This window comes from Babylonia areolata, chromosome 10, assembly GCF_041734735.1.
Source record: "Babylonia areolata isolate BAREFJ2019XMU chromosome 10, ASM4173473v1, whole genome shotgun sequence".
Taxonomy (NCBI): Eukaryota; Metazoa; Mollusca; class Gastropoda; order Neogastropoda; family Buccinidae; genus Babylonia; species Babylonia areolata.
The window spans coordinates 35,595,831-35,622,330 of NC_134885.1; the positions used below are offsets into that span (position 1 = coordinate 35,595,831).

The 26,500-nt window shown below is 48.3% G+C and overlaps 1 protein-coding gene across 2 annotated transcripts in view; it reads right to left on the bottom strand.

The window, feature by feature from the left end:
- The window catches only part of LOC143286967 (uncharacterized), a 93,111-nt gene that overhangs the window by 25,331 nt on the left and 41,280 nt on the right, over positions 1-26,500 (bottom strand). For both annotated transcript variants that reach the window (XM_076594950.1, XM_076594951.1), the window contains exons 12-16: positions 25,771-26,323; positions 23,028-23,227; positions 12,871-13,102; positions 11,924-12,178; positions 153-487 (exon numbers count right to left, since the gene is read on the bottom strand). In XM_076594950.1, the coding sequence (XP_076451065.1) occupies positions 153-487; positions 11,924-12,178; positions 12,871-13,102; positions 23,028-23,227; positions 25,771-26,323 (1,575 nt within the window). The remainder of the gene's footprint in view (positions 1-152; positions 488-11,923; positions 12,179-12,870; positions 13,103-23,027; positions 23,228-25,770; positions 26,324-26,500) is intronic.

The window sequence follows — 26,500 nt, forward strand, 5'->3', positions numbered from 1 at the left end:
CACACACACACACACACACACACACACACAAATAAGAAAACACGCACATTCAAATACAGCCCAACAGACAAATAAAACACACACACACACACATCTTCCCCCTCCATCCCTCCACACACCCACACACAAAAATCCTACGAAAATAAACTCACCTTTGCCCACTCTTCCGAATCATCAAATATCTCATCCGACTTCTGCGACGGCGGCGGTAGAGAGTTCCGAGAGCTGGCCGGGCCACGACCAGCAGAACTGGTGGCAGACGAAGCTCTGGCCCCAGAGTTTCTCCGGCTCTCCTCCTCTCCGAGGACCCTGTAGTCGGCGCTGGCGGTCATCCGGTTCTCCTCTCTGGACTCCATGACGGGGTCAAAGGTGACGAGGGCAGCGTGGGTGGAGTGTCGTTTGGACAGGACCGTCTTGATGACTACATTCTCGCAGATCTGCGACACCACGTTGCGAGACCCTCCCGGTGTGGACCCTCTCAACAGACCTGGGGGTGATGGGGAAAAAAAAAAACGTAAGGAAACGTAGAGGAGCTGTGAGTCCGAGTCTGATGCTTGACCCAAACGAAGGACAAGGTCACATACTTTAACCTCTTCAGTAGCCAAGCATTATTTTGATTTGTGCTGCCGGGTGGTTTTTGGGGGGTTGCAGAGGGTTATGATTAACCAAAAATTCTACTACTGTAATAAAGTATACACAACCCTTACTTGTCTGAAAGGAAAATAAACAGGACTATCAAATCCTGAAGGTTAGTAGAAGTTCCTTTGACACGATGATTGCATATAATACATGTCCGCCATTTTGAAAGCACTGTGATGGGGGTACTGACAAAAACATCCAGATATCATCATACAGAGCGTGACTGGCTGTTGCTTCTCTTGGATAATTGAAGTGGACACATCAAGCTTTCTGAAAATTGGGATACATCAACTTTAAAGCCTGAACCGGACTATAAATGGCGGGCGATTTGAATCAAGCCAGTTTCTCACCAGAGTCTGACACTGTGACGTCGGTGAAGGTTTATTCAAAATAAAAGCCTAATAAAGCTACGGTTTGGCTTCATTTATGGCAGAGAGCGAGATTTGCCTAGCAGCTTCCAATCTAGACCTGAATTGACTTTGGAAAGTACAAAATGTGTCAGCTACACGTAATACAAAATTTGAATGCAGAGAAAAGGGGCGCAACCGAAACCTTGCTCTCGGGAGTTAAGACTTTAAAAGAGACCCGTGAAAAATCCTGAAATGACGCTGACGTATATATGCATCATGGGGCAAACAGCCAAGCATTTCTTATGACTTCTTATATATATTTTCACACACACACACACACAATTATATATATATATATATATATATATATATATATATCCCCCGAAAGCGGAGTATGGCTGCCTACAAGGCGGGGTAAAAACGGTTATACACGTAAAAGCCCACTCATGTACATATGAGTGAACATGGGAGTTGCAGCCCATGAAAAAAGAAGAAGATGATATATATATATATATATATAGAGAGAGAGAGAGAGAGAGAGAGAGATACACATACATATATATATGGGGTCACGGGGTACTGAAGAGGTTAAACTGGCACACCGAAAAAGAATCCATGGCAATATAAATGTTGTCCCTTTCTGTAAAAAAAAAAAAAAAAGCTACTCAGACAGGAAAACAAATATACAATTGCAGGGAAAAAATAAGGTAAAGGAAAGAAACTAATAACAAGGGTGGTGCTGCACTGTCATGACACACTCTCCCAAGGGAGAGCAGCCTGAATTTCATACAGAAAAAGTCTGTTCAGACATGACGGGTGATACAATACAATACTAAGGACTGTGGTGCACTGACCAATGTACAGAATTCTATGTACTGTATTGTATTGTATTGTATTGTATTGTATTGTATTGTATTGTACTGTATTGTATTGTATTGCAATTCTCTTTTTTGTCACAACAGATTTCTCTGTGTGAAATTCGGGCTGCTCTCCCCAGGGAGAGTGCCACCCATTCTTTTTGTATTTTTTTCCTGCGTGCAGTTTTATTTGTTTTGCCTATCGAAGTGGTTTTTCCTACATAATTTTGCCAGGGACAACCCTTTTGTTGTCATGGGTTCTTTTACGTGTGCCAAGTGCATGCTGCACACAGGACCTTGGTTTATCGTCTCATGCGAATGACTAGCATCCAGACCACCACTCAAGGTGTAGTGGAGGGGGGGGAAATATTGGCTACTGAGCCGCGATTCAAACCAGCGCGCTCAGATTCTCTAACTTCCTATGCGGACACGTTACCTCTAGGCCAACACTCCTTCCTTAGCTTGACCCAACATGAGACAAAACCAACACCTCCCCTAACATGTAACACTGCAGTACACTAATCTATACATAGAAGCCAAACGAGTCACTACTCACGCTTTACCCAACAAGAGAAAAAACTAACACCTCGCCTCATATGAAACACTGATCTATACATACAAGCCAAACGAGTCACTACTCACGCTTGACCCAACAAAAAGCCAAAACCAACACCTTCCCTCAAATGAAACACTGATCTAGACATAGAAGCCAAACGAGTCACTATTCATGCTTGACCTGACAAAGGATATAGCCTGTGGAGTTGAGTTCCTTGCCCTTGAGGTCCAGTCACTCAGGGCACAGGTCTTGTGGGAAAAATCCAGCACCTATCCTTGTATCAAACACTGCACTGACCGATGAATGCACAGAATCCAAAGCCCCAAGGAAGCTCCCAACACTTTCATTTTCAAGGTGTTGAATGATGCAGACTGACATCCATGTGCTACACCACAGCTGTGTTTAAATAAATAAATAAATAAATAAATATATAAAAAGGAGAAGTTGCCTGAACTACGCAAAAACCCAACACACTGGTCAGGCCTTGGAGAGCCTTGTGTGTCAAGCTTAGAAATGAAACGGGAAAAAAAAAATCAAACTAAATTTTAAATAAGTAAATACTACACAATATAACAAAACAAAAGATACACAAATGGCAAATCAAATGACTGAGATCACACAAGAAAATAAAACGACGATGTTCCCAACATACACAGTCCACAAACGCCGACAGCACTCGAACCGACCAATGGATCGCCACCAGAGGCAGTGACTTGTACACTCTCAGCTCACTGTCTGTCTGACAGCCTCACACTTAAACACTCGGCAACTCTCCACAAGGAAGTGGATCAAGGATGAGGGCCTGAGTGACGCTCACTTCCTCTTCGGAATCGGAATCTCACACACACACTCACAGAGACACACACACACAGACACACACACACAGAGTCATACAGACACACACACACACACACACACACACAGACACACGCACACACACATACACACACACACATATGCACACACACACACACACACACACACACACACCATCTTGTATAACTTAAGTGGAATGATGTTAAATTGAAGACAACTACAACTACAGACACATTTCACACAGACAGAGATAGAGAGAGCGAGACAGAGTCACACAGACACACACACACACAGAGTCATACACACACACACACACACACACACACACACACACACACACACACACATGCACACACACACACCATCCTGTGTCGCTTAAGTGGAATGATGTTAAATTGAAGACAACTACAACGACAGACACATTCACACAGACAGACAGAGAGAGAGAGAGAGAGATAGCGAGAGAGAGAGAGAGAGAGAGACACACACACACACACAGTCATACACACACACACACACACACACACCCCATCTTGTATCGTTTAAGTAGAATGATGTTAAATTGAAGACTACTACAACTACACACACACACACACACACACACACACACACACACACACACACACACAGAGTCATACACACACACACACACACACACACACACACACACACACACACACACACACACACACACCATCTTGTATCATTTAAGTGGAATGATGTTAAACTGAAGACTACTACAACTACAGACACATACAGAGAGAGAGAGAGACAGTCACAGAGTCACACACACAGACACACACACACACACACACACACACACACAGACACACACACACACACACACACACACACACACACACACACACACATACAAACATGCCCCTGTGTCGAGCATTCCCTTCACATTTCCTGTTCCCAAGCTTTGTTACACAACACCACTCATGATGTACGTCCTCTGCAGCTGGTGTGTGTGTGTGTGTGTGTGTGTCTGTGTGTCGCTGTGTATGTGTATGTGTCTGTGTGTGTCTCTGCGTGTGCCTGTGTGTCTGTGTGTCAATGTTAAAGTCAAAGTCAAAATTTTTATTTCAAGATGGTAATTGATCAAGCAACAACTGCTTTCTTACATTGAGCCATCTGAAAAAAGAAAAAAAAAATAGAAAGAAAGAAAAAAAAAGGAGAGCATAATCATAGGGAAAAAACAAACAAAAAAACCTGGAAATATAGATACAAGAATCGTGCAGTAATGAAATACACATTAGCATTTCTGTTCCACACCAATACACAAAAACACGTACATATACACACATTCACAACACACCCAGTTTCGCATACACATACAGCCTCATACAACACAAGCAAACTGCCACCGAAAGCATATACAAAACATTTCACAAATAATAAATTAAGCAGCAACTAACAGGTATAGATTTTTGTATATTATTGTTCACCTTTTGGACAGTTAAACTTAAAAAGATGATTTTTCATGTTTTTCTTCAAACACATTTTTATTTGTTATATATCTTAAAACAAGTGGAAGGTTATTCCATAAATTTCCACCAGAGTATCAGAAGGCTGTTTCTAGGTCTAGGTATACATAACAAATGTCTGTGTCTGTGGTCATTAGTTTTAAAAGTTTCTGTAATCATTTTTGGGAGCGTTTCCACATATCACATTATGCGTGCAAACAGCCTTGTTGAAGAACAGCCTGTTGTGGAAGGATGATAATACATTAAGTAGTTTATAATCCATACTGGTCAGGGAGCTCAACCTCAACATTACTAAATCTTATGCACTTTAAAACGTATGGTGAATAGATTTTAAGTTTGTACTGCTACTGATTGTGTACACAGACTTCCATACAGACATAAACCAAACCCACACTATCCCTGCCTCAAAAAAAGTTCACAGTCTCACCTGTCCAAAACAAGAGAGAATGAAGAGACAGGAGGCTGAATGCCAACAAAAAGGTGGAAACAGCATTTCAATGGCTAGCAGACAGGGGGCGGTCTAATGGCAAGATGTCGTACCACTGAGTTGCCGCAATAAATTTTGACCGAGAAGAGCAAACAGATAGGCCTGGTCTGCATCAGTTTCACATGGAACAGTATATGACACCAAAAAGTCTTTTTCCTTTTTTATCTTATTTTCTCTACACCCCACACCCCCACCCCACCCCACCACATCTCCCAGCCTCTTCCCTAAGTAATGATGATGTCAGCAGAAGCACACAAAGAATGTCACTTTCCGTCAGCATCATCGATGGCACAAAGTTCACCCCACCCAGTGCATCAGCTGGCACACAGTACGATGAGGAGGAGGAGAAGAAGAAGGAGGAGGAGGATGAGAAGGAGGAGAAAGAGGAGGAGGAGGAGGGGGAAAAGGAGGAGAAGGAGGAGGAGGAAAAGGAGGAGGAAGAGAAGAAGGAGGAGGAGGAGAATGAGAAGCAGGAGAAGGAGGAGGAGGAGAAGGAAGGAGGAGGAGGAGAAGGAAGATGAGGAAGAGAAGGAGGAGGAGAAGGAGGGAGAGGAGAACAGGAAGGGGGGTGAGGGGCAGGACGGGGGTAGATCAGTTCAGTTCAGTTCAGTTCAGTTCAGTTCAGTTACTCACTGCATTTGGACAAATCCATATTCGCTACACCACATGTGCAAAGCAGATGCCTGACCAGCAGCAGAACTCCACACCTCTGGGGGGGTACAAGGAGAGGGTATAGGTAGGGGTGGAGAAGGCGTAAAGGCAAGAAAGTTTCAGTTTGAGTTTCAGTAGCTCAAGGAGGCGTCACTGCGTTCAGACAAAACCATATACGCTACACCACATCTGCCAAGCAGATGCCTGACCAGCAGCGTAACCCAACGCACTTAGTCAGGCCTTGAGAAAAAAAACAAACAAAAAAAAACAGGGGAATAAATAATAGATAAGCTGACATAAATAAATAAATAAATAAATAATAATTACAATATAGAAAAAGGTAGTAGTAATAATAATAATAATAATACTAATAAGATGATAATAATAAAAAGTAAACAAATAAATAAATAAGACAACAATGGTGATAAATAAGCAATAAATGTAAAACATGAAGACACACATTCACACATACACCCACACATGCGTAACAGAAATGCACCAAACATGCAGTTTCACAGATATGAAAGCACAGTCAAATACATATAAACGTACATGAGCTCCAACACACACACACACACACACACACACAAAGGCAAGAAAGAAGAAACAGAAATACTAGTTGATGATAATGTACAAAAACAGGGAGTGGGTTTGGGGAGAAGATGAAAAGGGAAGGATGGAGAGGAATAGAAATATTTGTTGATGACTACACACAATAATGACAGCAAATGGCTTCAGGGTGGGGGGTTGGGGGGGGGGGGGGGGGGAGGGGGTTGAAGGTGTAAAGAAAAGAAAGAAGAAACAGAAATATTGGCTGAATATAATGTACAATAACGAAAAGGGAGTGGGTACATGGAGAGGGGGTTGGGGAGGCTGGAGGGTGGGGGGAGTGGGGGGGGGGGGGGAGGGGAGATGATGGAAAGGGAAAGATGGAAGAAACAGAAATATTTGTTGATGATAATGAATAATAACGACAGGGAGTGGGTTTAGGGAGGTAGATGGTAGGGGGGGGGAGGGAAGATGATGTAAAGAAAAGAAAGAAGAAACAGAAATATTGGCTGAATATAATGTACAATAACAAAAAGGATGCGGGTACAGGGAGAGTGTGTGTGTGTGTGTGGGGGGGGGGGGGGGGGGTGGGGGGGCGGGTTGCATAAAGGGAAGGAAGGAAGAAACAGGAACAGCAAAAGACAAATAACAAACAATAACGATGACCAGTTTGTGTGATGAGGGAAATGGGACACACACACACACACACACACACACACACACACACACACACACACACAAATTATGGATAAGGTCATAGAAAAAAGGTGAAGCAAGAGGGGAAAGAAAAGATGGAAGGAAGGAAAGAAGGGAGGGAGAGTGGAATGAAGGAGGAAAAACAGGGAGAAGATAAATGAAGAAAAGAGGTGTAGAAGAAGGAGGAAAGAGGAGCAGCAGCAGCAGGAGGAGGAGGAGGGAGATTAGGAGGAGGAGGAGCAGCAGCAGGAGGAGGAGGGAGATTAGGAGGAGGAGGGAGATTAGGAGGAGGAGGAGCAGCAGCAGCAGGAGGAGGAGGGAGATTAGGAGGAGGAGGAGGAGGAGGAGGAGGAGGGAGATTAGGAGGAGGAGCAGCAGCAGCAGGAGGAGGAGGGAGATTAGGAGGAGGAGCAGGAGGAGGAGGAGGAGGGAGATTAGGAGGAGGAGCAGCAGCAGGAGGAGGGAGATTAGGAGGAGGAGCAGGAGGAGGAGGAGGAGGGAGATTAGGAGGAGGAGCAGGAGGAGGAGGAGGAGGGAGATTAGGAGGAGGAGCAGCAGCAGAAGGAGGAGGGAGATTAGGAGGAGGAGCAGGAGGAGGAGGAGGAGGGAGATTAGGAGGAGGAGCAGGAGGAGGAGGAGGAGGGAGATTAGGAGGAGGAGCAGCAGCAGAAGGAGGAGGGAGATTAGGAGGAGGAGCAGCAGGAGGAGGAGGGAGATTAGGAGGAGGAGCAGGAGGAGGAGGAGGAGGGAGATTAGGAGGAGGAGCAGCAGCAGAAGGAGGAGGGAGATTAGGAGGAGGAGCAGCAGCAGGAGAAGGAGGAGGAAGATTAGGAGGAGGAGCAGCAGCAGGAGGAGGAGGGAGATTAGGAGGAGGAGCAGCAGGAGGAGGGAGATTAGGAGGAGGAGCAGCAGCAGCAGGAGGAGGAGGGAGATTAGGAGGAGGAGGAACAGCAGCAGCAGGAGGAGGAGGGAGATTAGGAGGAGGAGCAGGAGGAGGAGAAGGAGGAGGAAGATTAGGAGGAGGAGCAGCAGCAGCAGGAGGAGGGAGATTAGGAGGAGGAGCAGCAGCAGCAGCAGGAGGAGGGAGATTAGGAGGAGGAGGAGGGAGATTAGGAGGAGGAGCAGCAGCAGGAGGAGGAGGAGGGAGATCAGGAGGAGGAGAAGGAGCAGCAGCAGCAGCAGGAGGAGGAGGAGCAGCAGCAGCAGCAGCAGGAGGAGGAGGAGCAGCAGCAGCAGCAGCAGCAGTAACAACAACCACAACAGAATGATGAAAGAACAAGAATAAAAGAATGCATTAAAGAAGAAAATCCCATGAAAGAATGACTCCAGACATGACCCATGTCAAACAGATACTTGGAGAGTGGCACACTGCATCAACCTTACAATAGTAACATGAAGCATAGCAACAATGATGGACAACACAAATGATCAAGGTATCACCAAACAACATGCCCCTCCCTCCCCCTCTCTCTCTCCCCCTCTCTCTCTCTCTATCTATCTATCTCTCTTACACACACACACACACACACACACACACACACACACACACTGTATCAGTATATATATGCAAACATTACATGGACACATTACTGGGACACACAAACACACACACACACACAAACACATACACACTCACGCACACACACACAAAAACGCACGCACGCACGCACGCACACATACGCACGCACGCATATACACACACGCACGCACTCACACACACACACACACACTGATTCATCACAGCTGTCACTCTGACAACCTGATCAATACTTCACACTTGTACCACCTCAGACTGATGACTCAGCACACCACTACTACCATTCAGTGTCTACTGACATCCATTTCTGATCATTCAGCACATCATTGCATCAGGGCTAGAAATGACAGGGTAGTTTTTAGCGGTCTTGGGGAAGGTGGCAGAACGGTTCAGACACTCATCTGCCAATACAGAGTCTGTGAGGACCTGGGTTCGAATCCTGTTCTTGCCCCCTTCTCTCCCAACATAGACTGAAAAATCAAACTGAGCGTCTAGCCATTCGGATGAGAGGATAAACCTACGTCTTTTTCACAGCACACTCTGGGCGCACTGAAAAAGAACCCATGACAGCGGGAGTGTTGCTGTCCTCTGGTAAAATTCTGTAGAAGAAATCCGCTCTGATTGTTACACAATATATATGCAAGCACTCAAAACATTTTGTAGAAATCCACTCTGGTAGGTACACAAATACATACAAATGCACTCAAAGTACAAGTGCGTTGGGTTATGCTGCTGGTCAGACAACTGCGAAGCAGAGGAGGGAGCATGGTGTAGCATATATGGATTTGTCCAAACGCGGTGCCGCATCCTTGAGAAAAAAAGTGAACTGTCTTGGGGACAAGTGGATAAAAAAAACCCACATCTACTGGTCCCCTCCATTTAATACTTGCTCTCCAAAAGAAAAGCGACAGTTAAATAAAGTAGCTTCTGGCCGTGCACTGACATAATTCACCTGACATAATTCATCATGTTAGTAGTATGCATCCTTATCCAGACTACCGGCTCCCCAAGAAACTGCTGTACGGCGAACTCCAACATGGCAAGCGCTCCCATGGAGGCCAAAAGAAGCGCTTCAAAGACACTCTGAAAGCTTCTCTGAAGGCCTTCAACATCAGCCACGACACATGGGAGCTGAATGCAATGGACAGACCAAAGTGGCGTTCAGCTGTCCACAAAGGCGCCAAATCCTGTGAGGCCAACAGAATCGCTGCAGCAGAGCAACGCAGACAGGCCAATAAAAGCAGTGCCAGCAAGTCCCCGACAGCCGCCACCATCCCCTGTCCACACTGCGTCAGAACCTTCCGGGCGCGGATTGGCCTGACCAGTCATCTGTGCACCCACAGAGCCCAACCCACCCACCCCCAGGATGACTAGATGGTCCTCGTCGATCCCGACGGACGAACCACAGTATGCATCACTGGAAAAGAGATGCAATTGTTTGACGTTGAATGTTGGTGACTTCAAGAGCTGGAAAACCCAAACTTGAGCAGCAACAAAATGCTGTCTGCTTCGAACCAGGCCAATGTGATGAAATGAACTTCAATACTAAGCACCAAAGGACTAGCATCACAGTATGTAATAATCGTAATATCCCAATGGCACAAATTTCAGCCAAGTGACTTTTGATTACTGACCCCGCATGTAGGCAGCCATACTCCATTTTCAGGGGTGTGCATGCTAGGTGTGTTCTTGTTTCCATAACCCACTGAACGCTGACATTAATTACAGGATCTTTAACATGCATGTCAGATTTTCTGCACACACAAAGGGACTTCAGGCATTAAAGCAGGTCTGCACACATGCTGACCTGGGAGGTCCGAAAAGAAAATTATCCAATCTTAACCCACCAGCACCAGGTGCCGTTACTGAGATTCAAACCCAGGACCCTAAGATTGAAAAGTTCAACGCTTAAACAACTCAGCTCTTGCGTCCACCACGGACACAGAGATGCCAACCCCTGTCAAGTGGTTTGTTGGAACAATCAGGAAATTTGGTAGGAACATTTTGAACTTGGTAGGAACACGCAGACATTTTGAGTTACTTCTGTTCCCACCGCTGCTTCTTTACATCAGACACATCTGCGGCACTTTGACTCTGAGCCACATCAGCAAATGTACATTTAATAATAATGAATACTTATATAGCACACTATCCAGAAATCTGCTTTAGGTGCTTTACAAAAACGCTTTGTTAACATAAAACATTACATCTATGTTACATACACACACCAAAATATGACTACACACACACACGCACACACACACACACACACACACTCTCTCTCTCTCTCTCTCTCACACACACTGCCTACATACATTTTAACAATGCATGTGTATCTGACAGCTACCCTAACACATACGCACACATAGGCAGGCACAAACTTACATAAACGCACACGCACACAATACACATTCATATACATGCATGTAGTTATGTACACATAAATATGTATACATACATAGTCACGCATTTCATCTACAAGGCATACAAACACTTGGGCCTACCTGCAACACAGCGTAACTGCTATGATTAAGCTGACTGGTCCGCTCAACACTGTTTCATTGTAAACACACACACATTTAGCTGAGCATCATCACGTGAGACCAAGGTCTGTAGTGACTGCCCCTGCCTCATGATTGACAGTTCTAGACCGTCTGGGTAATGTTACGACAGGAAAGCATGTGACCAAGCTACGAAGTCAAAAACGAACTCATCAGACCAATTTTGACGTTGGCGTAATGTCGGAACAAACTGCGATCGAGCGTAACAAAACACGACGAAATCGCAACAGTTGGAATCGCTGAACTCGGGACCCTCACACTGAAAGTCAAACACTTCAACCACTCGGCTGACGGGCACAATAGCCGAGTGGTTAAATCGTTAGACTGTCAATCTCAGGGTCCCGGGTTCGAATCACGGTGACGGCGCCTGGTGGGTAAAGGGTGGAGATTTTTACGATCTCCCAGGTCAACATATGTGCAGACCTGCTAGTGCCTGAACCCCCTTCCTGTGTATATGCAAGCAGAAGATCAAATACGCACGTTAAAGATCCTGTAATCCATGTCAGCGTTCGGTGGGTTATGGAAACAAGAACATACCCAGCATGCACACCCCTGAAAACAGTGTATGGCTGCCTATGTGGCGGGGTAAAAACGGTCATACACGTAAAAGCCCACTCGTGTGCATACGAGTCAACGCAGAAGAAGAAGAAGAACCACTCGGCTGCTGCGCACCCGGGGTTCACGGACACATCCAACCCCCCCGACCCGACCCGACCCATACCATACCAACTGACCTGCAAAGATGTTGGGGTCCCAGTCGACAGGGTTGTCTCCACTGCTGACCGAGCGTCGGATCTTGATCACGTCCCCCTCCATCTCCACAGTTGTCTTCCCCCCCGCGTCGCTCATTGTCATCACACTGCTGTGGCTGCTGAGGTTGTTGATGTCCTTGTTGCGGCTCTTTCGGCTGTGGCTGTTTGCCGTGGTGGCGGCGGTTGTGGCGGTGTTGGTGGTGGTGGTGGACTTCTCTTCCTCTACTGGTTCCAGACCTGCATGTGAAATGACACATGAGGGAGCTGTGCATGTAGGCAAAGAGTTTTGATTTCTTCTGCTTCTTCTTCATTGGCTGCTCTACCTCCACCCCAACCTCCAAATACTACCCTTAACCCCCCCAACCGCCCAATCCCCCCCCCCCCTAATCCTCCCTCCGACAACCCCCCACGCCCAAACATACAAACCCATCCCACCACACCCACTCACACACTTCCCAATAGCCCTCCAGCCCCCAACCATCCACATACTACTACTACTACCCCTAACACCCCCCACACCCCTAATCCCACACCTCCTGACAACTGACACCAACACACAAACCCATCCCCCCCCCTCCACACTCCCACCCCCATACACACACACCTCCCCACCACCACAAAACCCCCTCTTCACACATCCCAAACCCCCCCATCTCAACTCCCAACCCCCACACACACCCACATACACACAACCCCCTCACGCCCCCCCCCCCCTTTAAATGCCCCCTCAACCCACCCACCCAATCTACTCCCCCAACCCCCCCCCCCCCCCACACACACACACACACAACCCCCTCACGCCCTCCTCCCATGTACCCTCAACTCACCCACCCAATCCACTCCCTCACCCTCCACACACACACACACACACACACACACACACACACACACACACACACAAAGAAAAGAGCAGAGCAGTCCACCTTTACCCTGAGACAAGTGCTGCTGCTCCCCTCGCAGGAACTCATGCGACGCATCGCCGGCGGCGCCCACACCCACAGCCCCCGCCACACCCACCGCCGGCTTCTCTTTCTTCCGCGGCACAGCCACTTCCGAGTCTGTCGCCTGGGGTTTCTGGTTCGAGTCCGTGGCGGACCCTGTGCTGCTCTGCAGCAAGGTGCTCTCCGTCAGCGTCTCTATGTCCTTGGACTTCCGCTTGTCCTGGTTTATCACAATGATAATGATAATATTGATGACAGTAATAATAATAACGACAATAATGATAACAAAAATAATAACAATATCAATGAGATGATGGTGATGATAGTGATGATGTTGATAATGATGATGATGATGATGCTGATGATGGTGATGGTGAGGAGGAGGAGAAGAAGAAGAAATAGTAGTAGAAGAAGTAGTAGTAGTAGAAGAAGAAGAAGTAGCAGTAGTAGTAGTAGTAGTAGTAGTAGAAGTAGAACAAGAAGAAGAAGAAGTAACAGTAGTAGTAGTAGTAGTAGAATAGAAGAAGAAGAAGTGGAACAAGAAGAAGAAGTAGCAGCAGTAGTAGTAGTAGTAGAAGAAGAAGTAGAACAAGAAGAAGAAGTAGCAGTAGTAGTAGTAGTAATAGTAGTAGTAGTAGTAGAAGAAGTAGCAGCAGGAGGAGTTTGTATTATACTCCATGTTTGGTGTTTACATATACTTACCATGTCAAACTGATGCAAACTAGGCCTATGGTTTGCTCTGTTTGGCCAAATTTCGCGCGGCTAACAGTGAAAAGACGCCCCTCTTAGTCTGGCCCGCTCTTAGCCAATCAAACGCCTCTAACAGCTATAAGCGCTGAATCATTCCGTGGCCATGAATGAAAATGCCCCATGAGAACCACGGCGGAGACGCGGGGACGGACGGGCGGGCATTCGAGTTTGACATGGTAAGTATATGTAAACACCAAACATGGAGTATAATACAAACTCCTCCTTTTGGTGTCATATACTGTACCATGTCAAACTGATGCAGAATTTAAAGCAAATGGAGGAGGGCAACGCCTACTGGTTCGTATGGGGAGCCCTTGAAACTGAGACGGCAGTGTTAGCCGCGACAAAGGAAATCCCCTTGGAACCGTCAGCCCTGGTCATACGGAAATCCCGGAGGTAGAAGTTGATGAAGGGATTCTCCGACCGCCAGAAGGCTGCCTCCAAGACATGCTGCAGTGGTACCGAGTGCTGGAAAGCAGCCGAAGTAGCTATGGCCCGCACTTCGTGTGTTCTGGGATTAAGACAGCTGAGATCCTTGTGTGCATGAGAGTAGGCTCTACGAATGACTTGGGAAACCCAGCGGGAAATGGTGCCTGCAGCGATATCTTTCTTGTAATTCTCATTGAGGGAGATGAGAAGGCGCCTCTGAGAAGAACGCCTATGGCGAGACCTATTGCAATAGTATTTGAGGCACCGAACGGGGCAGAGATGCCTATCTTCATCATCTTGTGCCAGAATATCCGACAAAGGTCTGACCCTCAGAGAGGGGGAAGGGACCTCGGGGTCTTGGTTCTTAGCCAGAAACTCTGGAAGGAAACGAAGAGTGATGGAACCATCTCTGTGGAATGCTAGATCTTGTGGCAGACCACTAAGACCATGAATCTCACTTCTACGACGGCCCGTGGCCAGCAACAGAAGGAAAGTGGTCTTGAGAGTGAGCAGGTCAAAAGGAATAGTCCCCAATGGCTCAAAGGGCTGTTTTCGAATGAAATCCAGCACCAGGAACAAGTCCCAGAGGGGCACTCTTCTGGGATTCCTAGCTTCCTTCAGAGAGGCGCCCCTAGCCACTTCTCTGAGCAGGAAATCAGCTTCAAAAGCGGGACCACCTAGCTGTTTGATAGTGGTACAAATGGCAGACCTGTACCCTCTCACAGAACTAGCAGACAGGTTGAGAACCGAGGAGCAGTGAGCCAAAAAGTTGGCCAGCTGCATGCTCGTAGGGTTAGTAGGGGGAATGTTCTGAGCTGTACACCAACTCAGCCATTTCTTCCATCGAAAGTCATACAAAGTCTCTGTTCCCTCCCTCCTGGCTTTGGAGACTATGGAGAGGAGGTCGGAGGAGGCACCCCCCTTGGTCAGCGCGGCGGACACAGAGGCTGACCGAGGGGTGGAAGACTTCAATGGTGATGCTGACAGATCCGCCCGCACAGCAGCCACGCGTGCAGGTGGAGCATTTGAGGATTGGAGTGAGGAATGCCCGAACGAGGCTGCCTCAGCAGATGAGGTTTGGTTTCCAGTTCCAGTGGTGGAACATGTGTCAGGGACTGAAGGACCGGAAACCAGGGCTGGGCTGGCCATTTCGGCGCAATGAGGATCATCTGCGGGCGTTCCAACCTGGCTTTCCGTATCACCTTGGACAGGATTGGAAAGGGAGGAAACGCGTAGGCAATCAGACTGCTCCAGTCTAGACAGAGAGCGTCCACTGCCCATGCTTCTGGGTCGGCGACTGGAGAGACGTACGTGGGAAGTCTCTTGCTGAACCTTGTCGCAAAGAGGTCCACCATCGGCCGGAACCACTGTTCCCACACTCCTTGCAGGGTGTCCTTGTCCAGGGTCCACTCTGTGTGTATGACACTCTTGGACCTGCTGAGAGCATCTGCCAAAATGTTGTCTTTCCCTGCTATGTGTCTCGCTGAAAGTGCAATGCCCCTGCTGTGGCACCAACGGAGGAGAGCCTCGGTCCGCAGAGAGAGGTCTGCCGAGTGCGCTCCGCCCCCTTTGTTCACGTAACAAGCGACTGTTGTGTTGTCCGTGAACAAGCGAATGGTCTTGCCTTTGGCCTCCGCTATGAAGTGCTGGAGAGCCCTGCGAACTGCCTCCAGTTCCAGAACATTGATGTGGCATAGGCGCTCCTCCGGGGACCAAGTCCCTGCTGCATGGAGTGAGTCCATGTGGGCTCCCCAGCCCATGGAGGAGGCGTCTGTGAATAGTGCCACCTGAAGAGTAGGTGGGGCTATGGGCACCCCCTGTGTCAGAAGAGGGGTGGTTAACCACTCTGATGTCACCTCGAGGAACCACTCGCCCAGACATATCCGGGTATCCCATGGCTGAGTGCTCTGGGACCACCGTAGCCTGAGTGCCCTCTGAAGAGGGCGCTTGAGAACCTGCCCAGAGGGATGAGAGGTGCCATGGACTCCATCATGCCCAGGAGGGAAGAAAGTGTCCGCGCCGTTGCTTGGGAGGAATGGCGCAAGTGGTTGAGGAGGCCTGCCAGACGGTCCCACCGATCTGGCGTCGGAGAGACTATCATGGACCGCGTGTCGAATCTCATCCCTAAGAAGTCGAAGGACTGGCTCGGGGACAGATCGCATTTCTCCTGGTTCGTGATGAAGCCCAGTTGGGAGCACAGGTCTAGAAGTCTGGCTGTATGACTCTGGCACAGAGCCTGTGACTGGGCCAGAATAAGCCAGTCGTCCAGGTACACACAGAGCCGAATGGACTCCGACCGGACGATTGACACCAATTCCCGCACCCCCTTGGTAAACAGGAAAGGGGCAAGGGACAGACCAAATGGGAGGGCAGAGAACTGGAACACTCTGTCCCTCCACACGAACCTCAGGTACCGGCGGGATGCCGGGTGGATGAGGATATGGAAATAAGCATCTTTCAGATCGATGGACGTCGCCCAATCTCCCTGTTGCATGGTCTCCCGAATCTGTGCCTGTGTGTCCATCTTGAATTTCATCTTGGGGAGGAAACTGTTGAGGGGGGACAAGTCCAGGACTGGTCTCCACCCTCCGGAGACTTTTGGAATCACGAACAACCGGCCGTAAAAACCGGGGCCCGGGTCCGAGAGTTGAGATATCGCCCCTATGAGGAGTAGGTGCGATATCTCTTTCTCTAAGACGCTCTCCTGCTCCATCGAGCTGGGCACATAAGGAGGAGGAGTGGATCTTAGAGGGGGGCGGTCCCCCACCCAAGGGAGCATGTACCCCGACTCTAGCACCGACACTATCCAGTCGTTGAGTCCCAGAGCACGCCACTGATGCGCGTGCCGGGACAAGTTTCCTACTTGGAGGGGCTGAACGACTGGCGGTGCTGAATCGGGGCCCAGTCATTGGGGGTGCTGCCTTCTGGCCTTGGGCATGGCCGGACGGCTTGGACGGCCATGAGGTGGTTTGTTCCTCTGCCGCTGATTCTGAGCACGCCGCTTTGGCTTAGGAGGCGAGGTATATGGAGGAGCCCTGGTGGCGGGTCTCTTCAAAGGCATAGAACCCTGGCGCCCCTGGGAGGATTGGGCTAAATATGAGGCCACCTCCCGGTTTGTCTCTGCCCTGTGGCTGACAAAATGCGGCGCATACTGGCCGAAGAGGGAGTGCTGCTGTGCTGGGATGGACCGCAGAGCAGCCCTCTCCTCTACTGGAATGTTAGAGAGGCGGAGAACAGCATCCCGCCGCGCTAGCACCGTATTGAAGTGAAGGCTGGTAGCTGCGTCTGCAGCTGCCGTGAGACCAGACGCTACTCGATTGCCAAAAGTGTTTAACCTCGGGTCTGAGAAGAGGCCAGGCAGGCCAGAGGAAGGAGACTCCGTGTCCTGCTGAACTGGACGTCGTTCCCACAGCTCATTGGCTCTGTGGAGGAACGCGTCAAAGAAGGTATAAGCCGTGGACACCTCGAGGAGGCAGCGGCGGGCCAGTTTGTCCCACTCTGCAAATGTCTTAAAGGGAAGAGTAGCTGAGGTGGGGAAGGTGGTGCGCTGTGAGACCAACATCCTGTCCTGCGCGGAGGGCTCTGCTTCCCTGTAGGCAGGGTGGTCCTGTGTGTACCAGGACCACACTCCTCCCTTGGAGGGATCTTTAAGGAACTTGCCTGGGGCAAAAGCGCCCGGGGCAGAGAGTGACTCCCTGCCTGGAGGAGGGATGGAAGCAGCACCCCTGACGGTGCGGGCTGGCTTATTAAGCCACTCCTGAGCCATTTCTGGCACTCTGAGTCGCCTTGTGGTTCTGGAGTTAGAGTCACCTGACCGTAGGAGGGTTAAGGGTGACAAAGTTGCCTGAGGGACTGATTCAGCATGTGTGACCCTATTGGGGAGGGTCAGTTCGAGCTCGGCAAAGTCCGAGTTTGGTTCAGGCTGGTCCCTAGGGAGGCGTGGGCTCCATCTGTCGCACTGGGATGGGGGCGAAGAGTGCTCATCTGCTTGTTCGTCCTCATCCGAAGACAGGGGCTGTCCTTCTTGTTCACAGTCCATCCCCTGTTGGGTGCCATCCCAAGTGGATGTACCCACGGGGGCGTCCTGTGGGCTGTGGTCAGCCCAGCGGGATGAGCTGGGGCGATCCCGAGCAGGGACCCTGGTCTCCTCTGTTATGTCCTTGACACCTGAAGAGGGTGGGGAGTGTGTGGACCGTAGGTCCAACCATGCTTGGGATGGTGGGTGCCACACCTTCTCAGAGAGAGCGTCCCTGGACGCCAGAGGGACCCACGACTGCTGTGAGGGGACGAACACCCACTCATCTCCTTTTAGGACCGAGGGCTGGGTAGGTGGGACCAGCGGGCTCCCACGGGCTGAGCGGGGTCCCTCAGCTGCCGTCGGTCCTGAAAAGGAAGCCGTAGTGACCGTGGCGGTCACCTGCGTGCTGACAGAGGACCTATTCGAGGCTGTAGTGTTAACACTGGTCGAGGAGCTCGACCTGCCCAACGAAGAGTCAATCCCTCTTGTCGGGGCTGTGTGTGTCACTCTGTGGTCTGTGCTGGGTTGGGTCCGGTGGGGAGCGGACCAGGGGTTAGTCCCTGGTCCTCCCGGGAACCCAGCATGCACCATAGGTGCACCCCAGTACGGGTAGAATGGGGGATACCACCCGTGGGCACCAGCCATCCCGTGACCCCAGCCCCAAGGGTCACTGGTGCCTTGACCTCGTTGAAGGGAAAAGCCTGGCCAAGTCGGAGGGAGGTCAGGTCCGACTTGGGTGTCAGACAGGCCGAAAGGCCGGCGGTCTGACTGCCCGGAACCGCCTGACACGCGCGGGACTCCCCCAGCAGGGGAGACCGGCCGGATAGCGGGGAGACCTGCAGAGCAGGTTGTCACGCGCCCAGAATCCCCTCCCGTGGGGAGACTGGGGTGGCTTGGCCCGGGGTGGGCTAAGTGGAGGTCCCCCCCCCGGAACCAACTGTTTTTCTCCCCCAGGAGGAGGTGGGGGAGGGGGGTCGACCGAGGAGGGAGGAGGGGAAACAGCACTGGGGCCCCTGAGGGCCGTCTCCGTGTGGGGACCCGGATAACGGCGGGGGGCGGCCTCCCCTTGGGAGTCCGCACCCAGCCGCGAGTTCCCACCACCAAGAGAGGACGTGCTACTCCCCCTTCCACCCGCCTCGCGCTGGGACACTTCGGGAGGTGACGCTCGAATCCCTTTCCCCCCGGTCCCCTTCATGACCGTTTTATCGGGACGAGCGTCCCCTCCGCGATCAGCGTCTGCAGACGCATCGCCGCGGTCCCTATCGGGAGAAATCATGAGCTCCGGGCCTGGGAGAGTCTCTTGGCGAGTATCTCTGCCAGCATCATGATCCCTGCCTTCGTAGGATGGCAAACGAGGCATGGTACCGCGCGTAAGCACCCAGCGAACAATACGAACCCCAACAGAGAAAGGAAAGACAGGATCGACTCAGAGGTAGAAAATACGAAGAAATCGAGGGGGCCGAGTCGAAACGAGTACACAGAATGTAAGCACAATACACATGCAAGCCGCATACAACAAAATAAGGCCAAATGAAAACGCTTAATAGCCAAAAAAAGTGTTAGACGAGACAGAGCGAAAACCTGACAAGATGGCGTGGAGAGCCTTGGCCAAAGGAATGATTCAGCGCTTATAGCTGTTAGAGGCGTTTGATTGGCTAAGAGCGGGCCAGACTAAGAGGGGCGTCTTTTCACTGTTAGCCGCGCGAAATTTGGCCAAACAGAGCAAACCATAGGCCTAGTTTGCATCAGTTTGACATGGTACAGTATATGACACCAAAAGTAGTATTAGTAGAAGAAGAAGTAGAACAAGAAGAAGAAGAAGTAGCAGTAGTAGCAGTAAGAGAAGAAGAAGAGGAAGTAGCAGTAGTAGTAGTAGTAGTAGTAGTAGTAGAATGTGCATTTGTACAGCACCCTTTCCCTCAAAGCCCTAAGGGTGCTTTACATTACAAGCCACATGAATACATGAAATACTCATGACCACTCTCTCTCCCCAACATCAATTCCCCTACACCCTCCTTCTCTCATTCCTCATTCATGTCAAGTGTGTTAGCAGGCCATGGGGCAGAGCTGCTGAAGCAGGAAAGCGAAAATGCTTACAGGACTGATTAACAAATAGTAAAGAGTGGTAGCTCTCTCCATTCACACGGTACACAGCTTCAAGTCAGTGCTGCTTACGCTACCGATTCAGCTAGCACACAGGTAAATAAAAGGTACATTGGACAAACCCAGACGCTTCCTCAAAAAACTGTTTACCTGTGTGCTAGCTGAATCAGTAGTGTAAGCAGCACTGACTTGAAGTTGTGTACCTTGTGAATGGTGAGAGTTACCACTCTTTACTATTTGTTAATCATTTCATCTCCTGGCCTCGTTGTTTGTTAATTTCCAGCTTACAGACAGATTCTGAAAAGATGATATTTAGTGACAATTAAAAGACAAGACACAGAGTCACTGGAATGGATATGATGTGGAAGCTTGTTCCAGATACGAGGAGCAGCAAAGAGGAAAGACCATCCACCACAGATTCTTCTACTGACACGAGATACTTTCAGAAGGTGAACAGTCAGAGGAAGTGCAGATAGTTCTTGAAGGGATGACAAGTTTTGGTTTACCACCACAACTCTGCTGTTGATATAAACACAACACATGTCAAGCTCGCAATGTTTAGAAAGTTAAAAGTCACAAAGCTTTTTATGCCCGTTTGGGTGGTGAACTCATATTCACTGTGTGAAAGGCTCGGCATAGGAAGGTGGGGCCCAATCCTCTCCTTCCGCCATTTTAACCTTCCCCAACTGTAGTCAGGTACCCATTCATGGTGACCTCAGTTTTGTATTTGGTATTTTGTATTTTGTATTTCTTTTTATCACAACAGATTTCTCTGTATGAAATTCGGGCTTCTCTCCCCAGGGAGAGCGCGTCGCTACGCTACAGCGCCACCCTTTTTTTTGTATTTTTTCCTGCATGCAGTTTTATTTGTTTTTCCTATCAAAGTGGACTGTTCTACAGAATTTTGCCAGGAACAACCCTTTTGTTGCCATGGGTTCTTTTACATGCACTAAGTGCATGCTGCACACGGGACCTCGGTTTATCGTCTCATCCAAATGACTAGCATCCAGACCACCACTCAAGGTCTAGTGGAGGTGGAGAAAATATCGGCAGCTGAACCATGATTCCAACCAGCATGCTCAGATTCTCTCGCTTCCTAGGCAGACGCGTTACCTCTAGGCCATCACTCCACATACCCCTTCACTTCCGTGCTTGTAATGAGTCCTGTCAAGATCTTCAGTGTCAGCAGACTCATGGGGGACTGTCACTGGGAGGACATGGTCACCCTGCGGTTTCCACTCTGGAGAGGACAATCACTCAGTTTGGCTCCACGACTTAGCCTTGACTGTCGTCAGAAGGGGCCTTAGGAGGTGATGTCCAAAGTATGATAAATCAAAACTGGCACTATTGAACACCAGAAAAGTGACTCAGCAGCAGTGCAGGGTCTCCTCTGGTGTGTGGCCTCCTGGCAAACTAACATCAATCGTTCCCTATGGACTGCCAGTGCTGCAACTGCAACAGACAAACCTGGGTGTGGCTGTGTATGGGAGGGACTCGGAAAAAACAGCACAGGAGGAATGCTACTGAAACAATTCAGATGATGGACCTCTACCAGTCTGAAGATATCAAATACTGACCAGTGCCCTTGTGGCACAGGCCCACAGACCCCCTCCCATATCCTGCAGTCCTGCCCCACCTTTGACGCTCTGAGACGCCAGGCATGGCCCAGCCCAGTGGAGCTCCAAGAGAAACTGTGGGGACCAGTGAGGTCTCTGCAACGGACCACGGACTTCGCTGTCCTGACCGGACTGAAAATCTAGCATGGCCAGGGAACGTGAAAGAAGAAGAAGAAGATTATTTGTATTTGTATTTCTTTTTATCACAACAGATTTCTCTGTGTGAAATTCGGGCTGCTCTCCCCAGGGAGAGTGCGTTGCTATACTACAGCGCCACCCATTTTTTTTTGTATTTTTCCCTGTGCGCAGTTTTATTAAGCAGCATTTATATGGAGCAGCACCAAATAAAAAGTAATGGGTGACGAGCAAGACCACAATGAAAAAGAACAAAAACAAGAAAAAGGGCGACAAACAAAGAAAACCAAACACAGCAAACAACACCCCCAAACTTTTTTTTTTTCTTTTTTGCTACCCCATCATCTGTACCGTTTCAGTGGCATTACTCCCACACTGCTCATACCAAGTCCCCCATACACAGCCACACCCAGTTTCATCTGTCGCAGTCTCAGCACCGACAGTCCACTGGGACCCAGCGATGTTACATCGCCAGGAGGCCACACACCAGATGAGACCCTGCACTGCTGCTGAGTCACTTAAGTGGTGTTCAGTAGTACCTGTTCTGATTCAAGGCACTTAGGACATCACCTACTAAGCCCTCTACTGACGACAATAATGGCTTAGACACAGAGCCAGACTCAGTGAGCATTTCCCCCAGAGTGGAGACCGTCACGACGTCCCTCCAATGGCAGTCCGCCATGAATCTGCCAACACTGAAGACCTTGACAAGACTCACCCAAATGCGAAAATATAGGGGTATCGAAACTGAGGACACTGTAAGAGCAGGGCATGAAAGGCCACATAATTTAGGACTTTTTTTTTTTATACTGATGATGAAGAAGGGTGAGGAAGATGACGGTGATGATGATGACGATGCTGCCCTAGAGGTCCATTTAGGTTTTGGGCTTCATAACAAGGCTGAACTCTACGCTTCCTGTCATAATGATACCCCGGCATCAACAAGGTCCGACTGATACAGACACCTGCAGTGTGAGGCAGGAAATTAGAACAACACACCCAAAGACACATCCATGAAGGAGATGATCTGTGTGGTCCCCAGTCTTCTCCTTAAATCCCACAGAACGCTCAACTCTGACACCCTTCAAACTCACCATGGGGTTGATCTTCTGCTGGATCCCCTGCAGGGCTGTGCTGGGGGAGGGTGGGGGGTAGTCGGGGGTGGGGGGCTGGGAGTAGTTGCTGGGAGAGAGGGGTTGCCCCCCTTCGTCCTCTGTGGCCGCATCGCCAGAGTCTTCCCCCTTGCTTCCCTCCAGCTCCAGGGACCTGGGCTTGTTGGCCTTGGCTTTCTCCTCTGCACACACATTTCCCACAGTGACTGGAGTTCTCGCACACACCTTGCCAGACCAAATTCAGTTTGATGTAAAAAACTTACCTGTTCAAACTGGTTGCCTCTGAATATGACAAAGCATAGTTGTCTGCCTGTCGTCCGTCTGTCTGTCTCCTTCCACCCCCACCCCCCACCTACACCCCCAGCCTCCCCTTTGTGTGTGTGTGTGTGTGTGTGTGTGTGTGTTTTATCTTCAGTTTAACGTCTATTCACTATAAGTGTTTTTAGACGGAAAGGAGTAAAGAAGTGGATAAAGGAAAGGGAATGCATGTGAATATTAGTGTAAAAAAAAAAAAAAAAATTCATGTTATGTAACAGAGGAAAAGTATATTATAAGAAAAAGGTCTAAAGAGATTGTGGTGTGTATTGAATGAGGTGTCATGGGAAGGAGAATATGTATATGCATATCAACAAGTATTAACCTATAACAATGTAAATATAAATAACAACATTAATTATAACACATCAAAGGAGGATACCAACTGGACTGGAGTTTAAAATTTCCGAAAACATTCTAAGCAATGAATAATCATTCAAAATCTTTTCAGTGGCTAATGAAATATTGGAAGAAAAGTCATCAACTACATCTTTAGGAATTAACGGTCTTATGCTCGGACAATGAATGAGTAGATGACTTACAGTTATTTGCTTACCGCATACACATTTTATATTTTTAGAAAATTTTGTACGAAAGGCATTTAAACGAATTCTATACATTAGACTTGTAATTTGTCTTGAATGTGCTGCTGGTGTCAAATTTAGAAAATGTTTGGGATTAGCTGCATTCTTTGTGTTTACACAACACTGGTAATATTGATTATTTGAATCTATAAGTAATTTCTTAAATCGATTTCTAGAGACATTTTCTATACAACTAATGTATTCATGTAGATCTAACTGGATGTCAAGTTGTATTGCGCCTTCGAAATTACGTGCTGCTCTTCTAGCTGCTTGGTCTATCCACTCATTTGAAGATATTCCACAGTGCGAAGGTACCCAACAGAAAGTTAATTTAATGCCCTGTTTTGTCAGTTGGTGAATAATATGTTTTATTTCCATTGTCATCTCTATTCGCTTCTTTGAATTTGGAGATTCTATAGCTTTTAATACTGACTTCGAGTCTACACATAATAGAATTTCACTGACAGTTTTCGGAATGTCTGAAATATAATTTAAGGCCATAAGTATGGCTATAAGTTCAGCTGTGAAAATGGAATATTGTCTACCAATATAGTATAATTTTTCTAATCTAAATGAAGGAATTACAAAAGCCGCTCCTGAATTACCATCTTCAGATCCGTCTGTGTATATTTTTAGATAATTAGAATATTGATTTTCTATATGGGAGAGCACTTCAGGTTTTAACAAAAATGGTGACTGGTTCTTGGATAAATCTGTATAATAAATAGTATAATCCATGTCAAAGGTAGCTTTACACTGCTCCCATTCAGGGACTGGTGAAAAAGTAGGTATTTTTGCAATTTGCTTGTCTCTTGTGTGTGTGTGTGTGTGTGTGTGTGTGTCTTGTGTGTGTGTGTGTGTGTGTGTGTGTGTGCATGCGCATGCATGCGTGTAAATGTGGGGAATATTTTGTGCATTTTTGATGTGATTGTTTGTATTTTGCAACTTGTAGTATTGTCTTAGTGAACATTAGTAAATACAGACGTATGTTTGTTTGGTTTGGTTTTCCTGTGCTGTTGTATGCTGTTATGTACTACTGTATATAGGTGTTGCACAATGCTAAGTGTTTCAGGCCCATTATTTGGGGAGTCTGTGCAAAATAAATACTTTATTATTATTATCATTATTATTACTATTATTATCATCATCATTAGTAGTAGTAGTATCATTATCATTATCGTCATCATCATTATCATTATTATATTAATGGCATGTCAGCAGACGTAACTCAGTTGTTTTTGGTTTTTGTTTTTTCTTTCTCAAGTTGGTGTCACTGCATTCAGACAAATCCTTTTTCGCTAAACCACATCTGCCAAGCAGATGCCTGACCATCCGCATAACCCAACACGCATACATATGTGTACCTATTAGAGTGATTTCTTCGACAGAATATTGCCAGAGAACAACACTTATGTTGCCATGGGTTCTTTTTCAGTGCACCGACTGATTGCAACACACAGAACCTTGATTTATTGTCTCATACAAATGACTAAAACACTCAGTTTGATTTTCCAGTCAAACTTTGGAGAAAGAGCATAATCAAGATTGGAACCCAGACCCTATTGTATAGGCAGATCAGCATCTTTACCATTTTGAGCCCTTTTTAGAGAATAGGTGCAATATACACTGATGTGGGTTGTTGTTTTTTTGTAGTATAATTATAGATACTGCTCCATGTTAGGAGGAGTTTGTACCAAACAAGAACCATACATTATTATCATAATCATAATTATCATAATCATTAGTAGTAGTTTTTTTTTTTTTAAACCCACACAAAGAAACGAACCAAATAACACCCCTGTCCACATTCCTTGACTTCCACCAACCTTCCAGCATGACGACGTTGGCGTACAGAGACTCCCTCTTCTTCTGCAGCTTGGCTGCCGAGGTGGCGGAATCGTCGCTCTCACCACCACCACCACCGTCCGCACCCTCCTCCCCCCCACAAGCGGCCCCCTCCACATCATCATCATCACCACCACCACCACCACCACCACCCTCCTTCACGGCAGCATCCTCTCCCCTGCTCCCTCCTCCCTCGTCACAGGGGTCGTTGGCCACAACGTCCTTGACCTCGGAGGACGCCGAGGCTGCACCGCACTCTGCCTGAAGCACGGAGCTGATGCGATCCATGTCCACGTTGGCGTAGTCCTTCCGCGGAGAGTCGAAGGCGCAGGGGGGTGGGAGGGGTAAGGGTTTGTCGTAGGTGGACGGCAGCAGCGGTTCGTTGCCTGTGGTGGAGGAGGTGGTGGTGCTGTCGGTGGGCGGTGGTGGTGGTGGTGCAGAGTTGGGGTTGGGGTTAGGGTTGGGACTGTTGTTGTGTGGGTTGTCCTGTTTCCGCAGGCTGGGGTTCTTCCTGGGGGGTTTCTTGGGCTGCTCCTGTGTGTGTGTGTGTGTGTGTGTGTGTGTGTGTGTGGAGAGAGAGAGAGACAGGTGTTTGGTTTACAACTTCTAAAAATAATTTTGGAAACTCCAAAAGAGTGAGAGACAGACAGACAGACAGATACATACAGATATAGATAGATAAATAGACAGATAGATAGATAGACATATAAG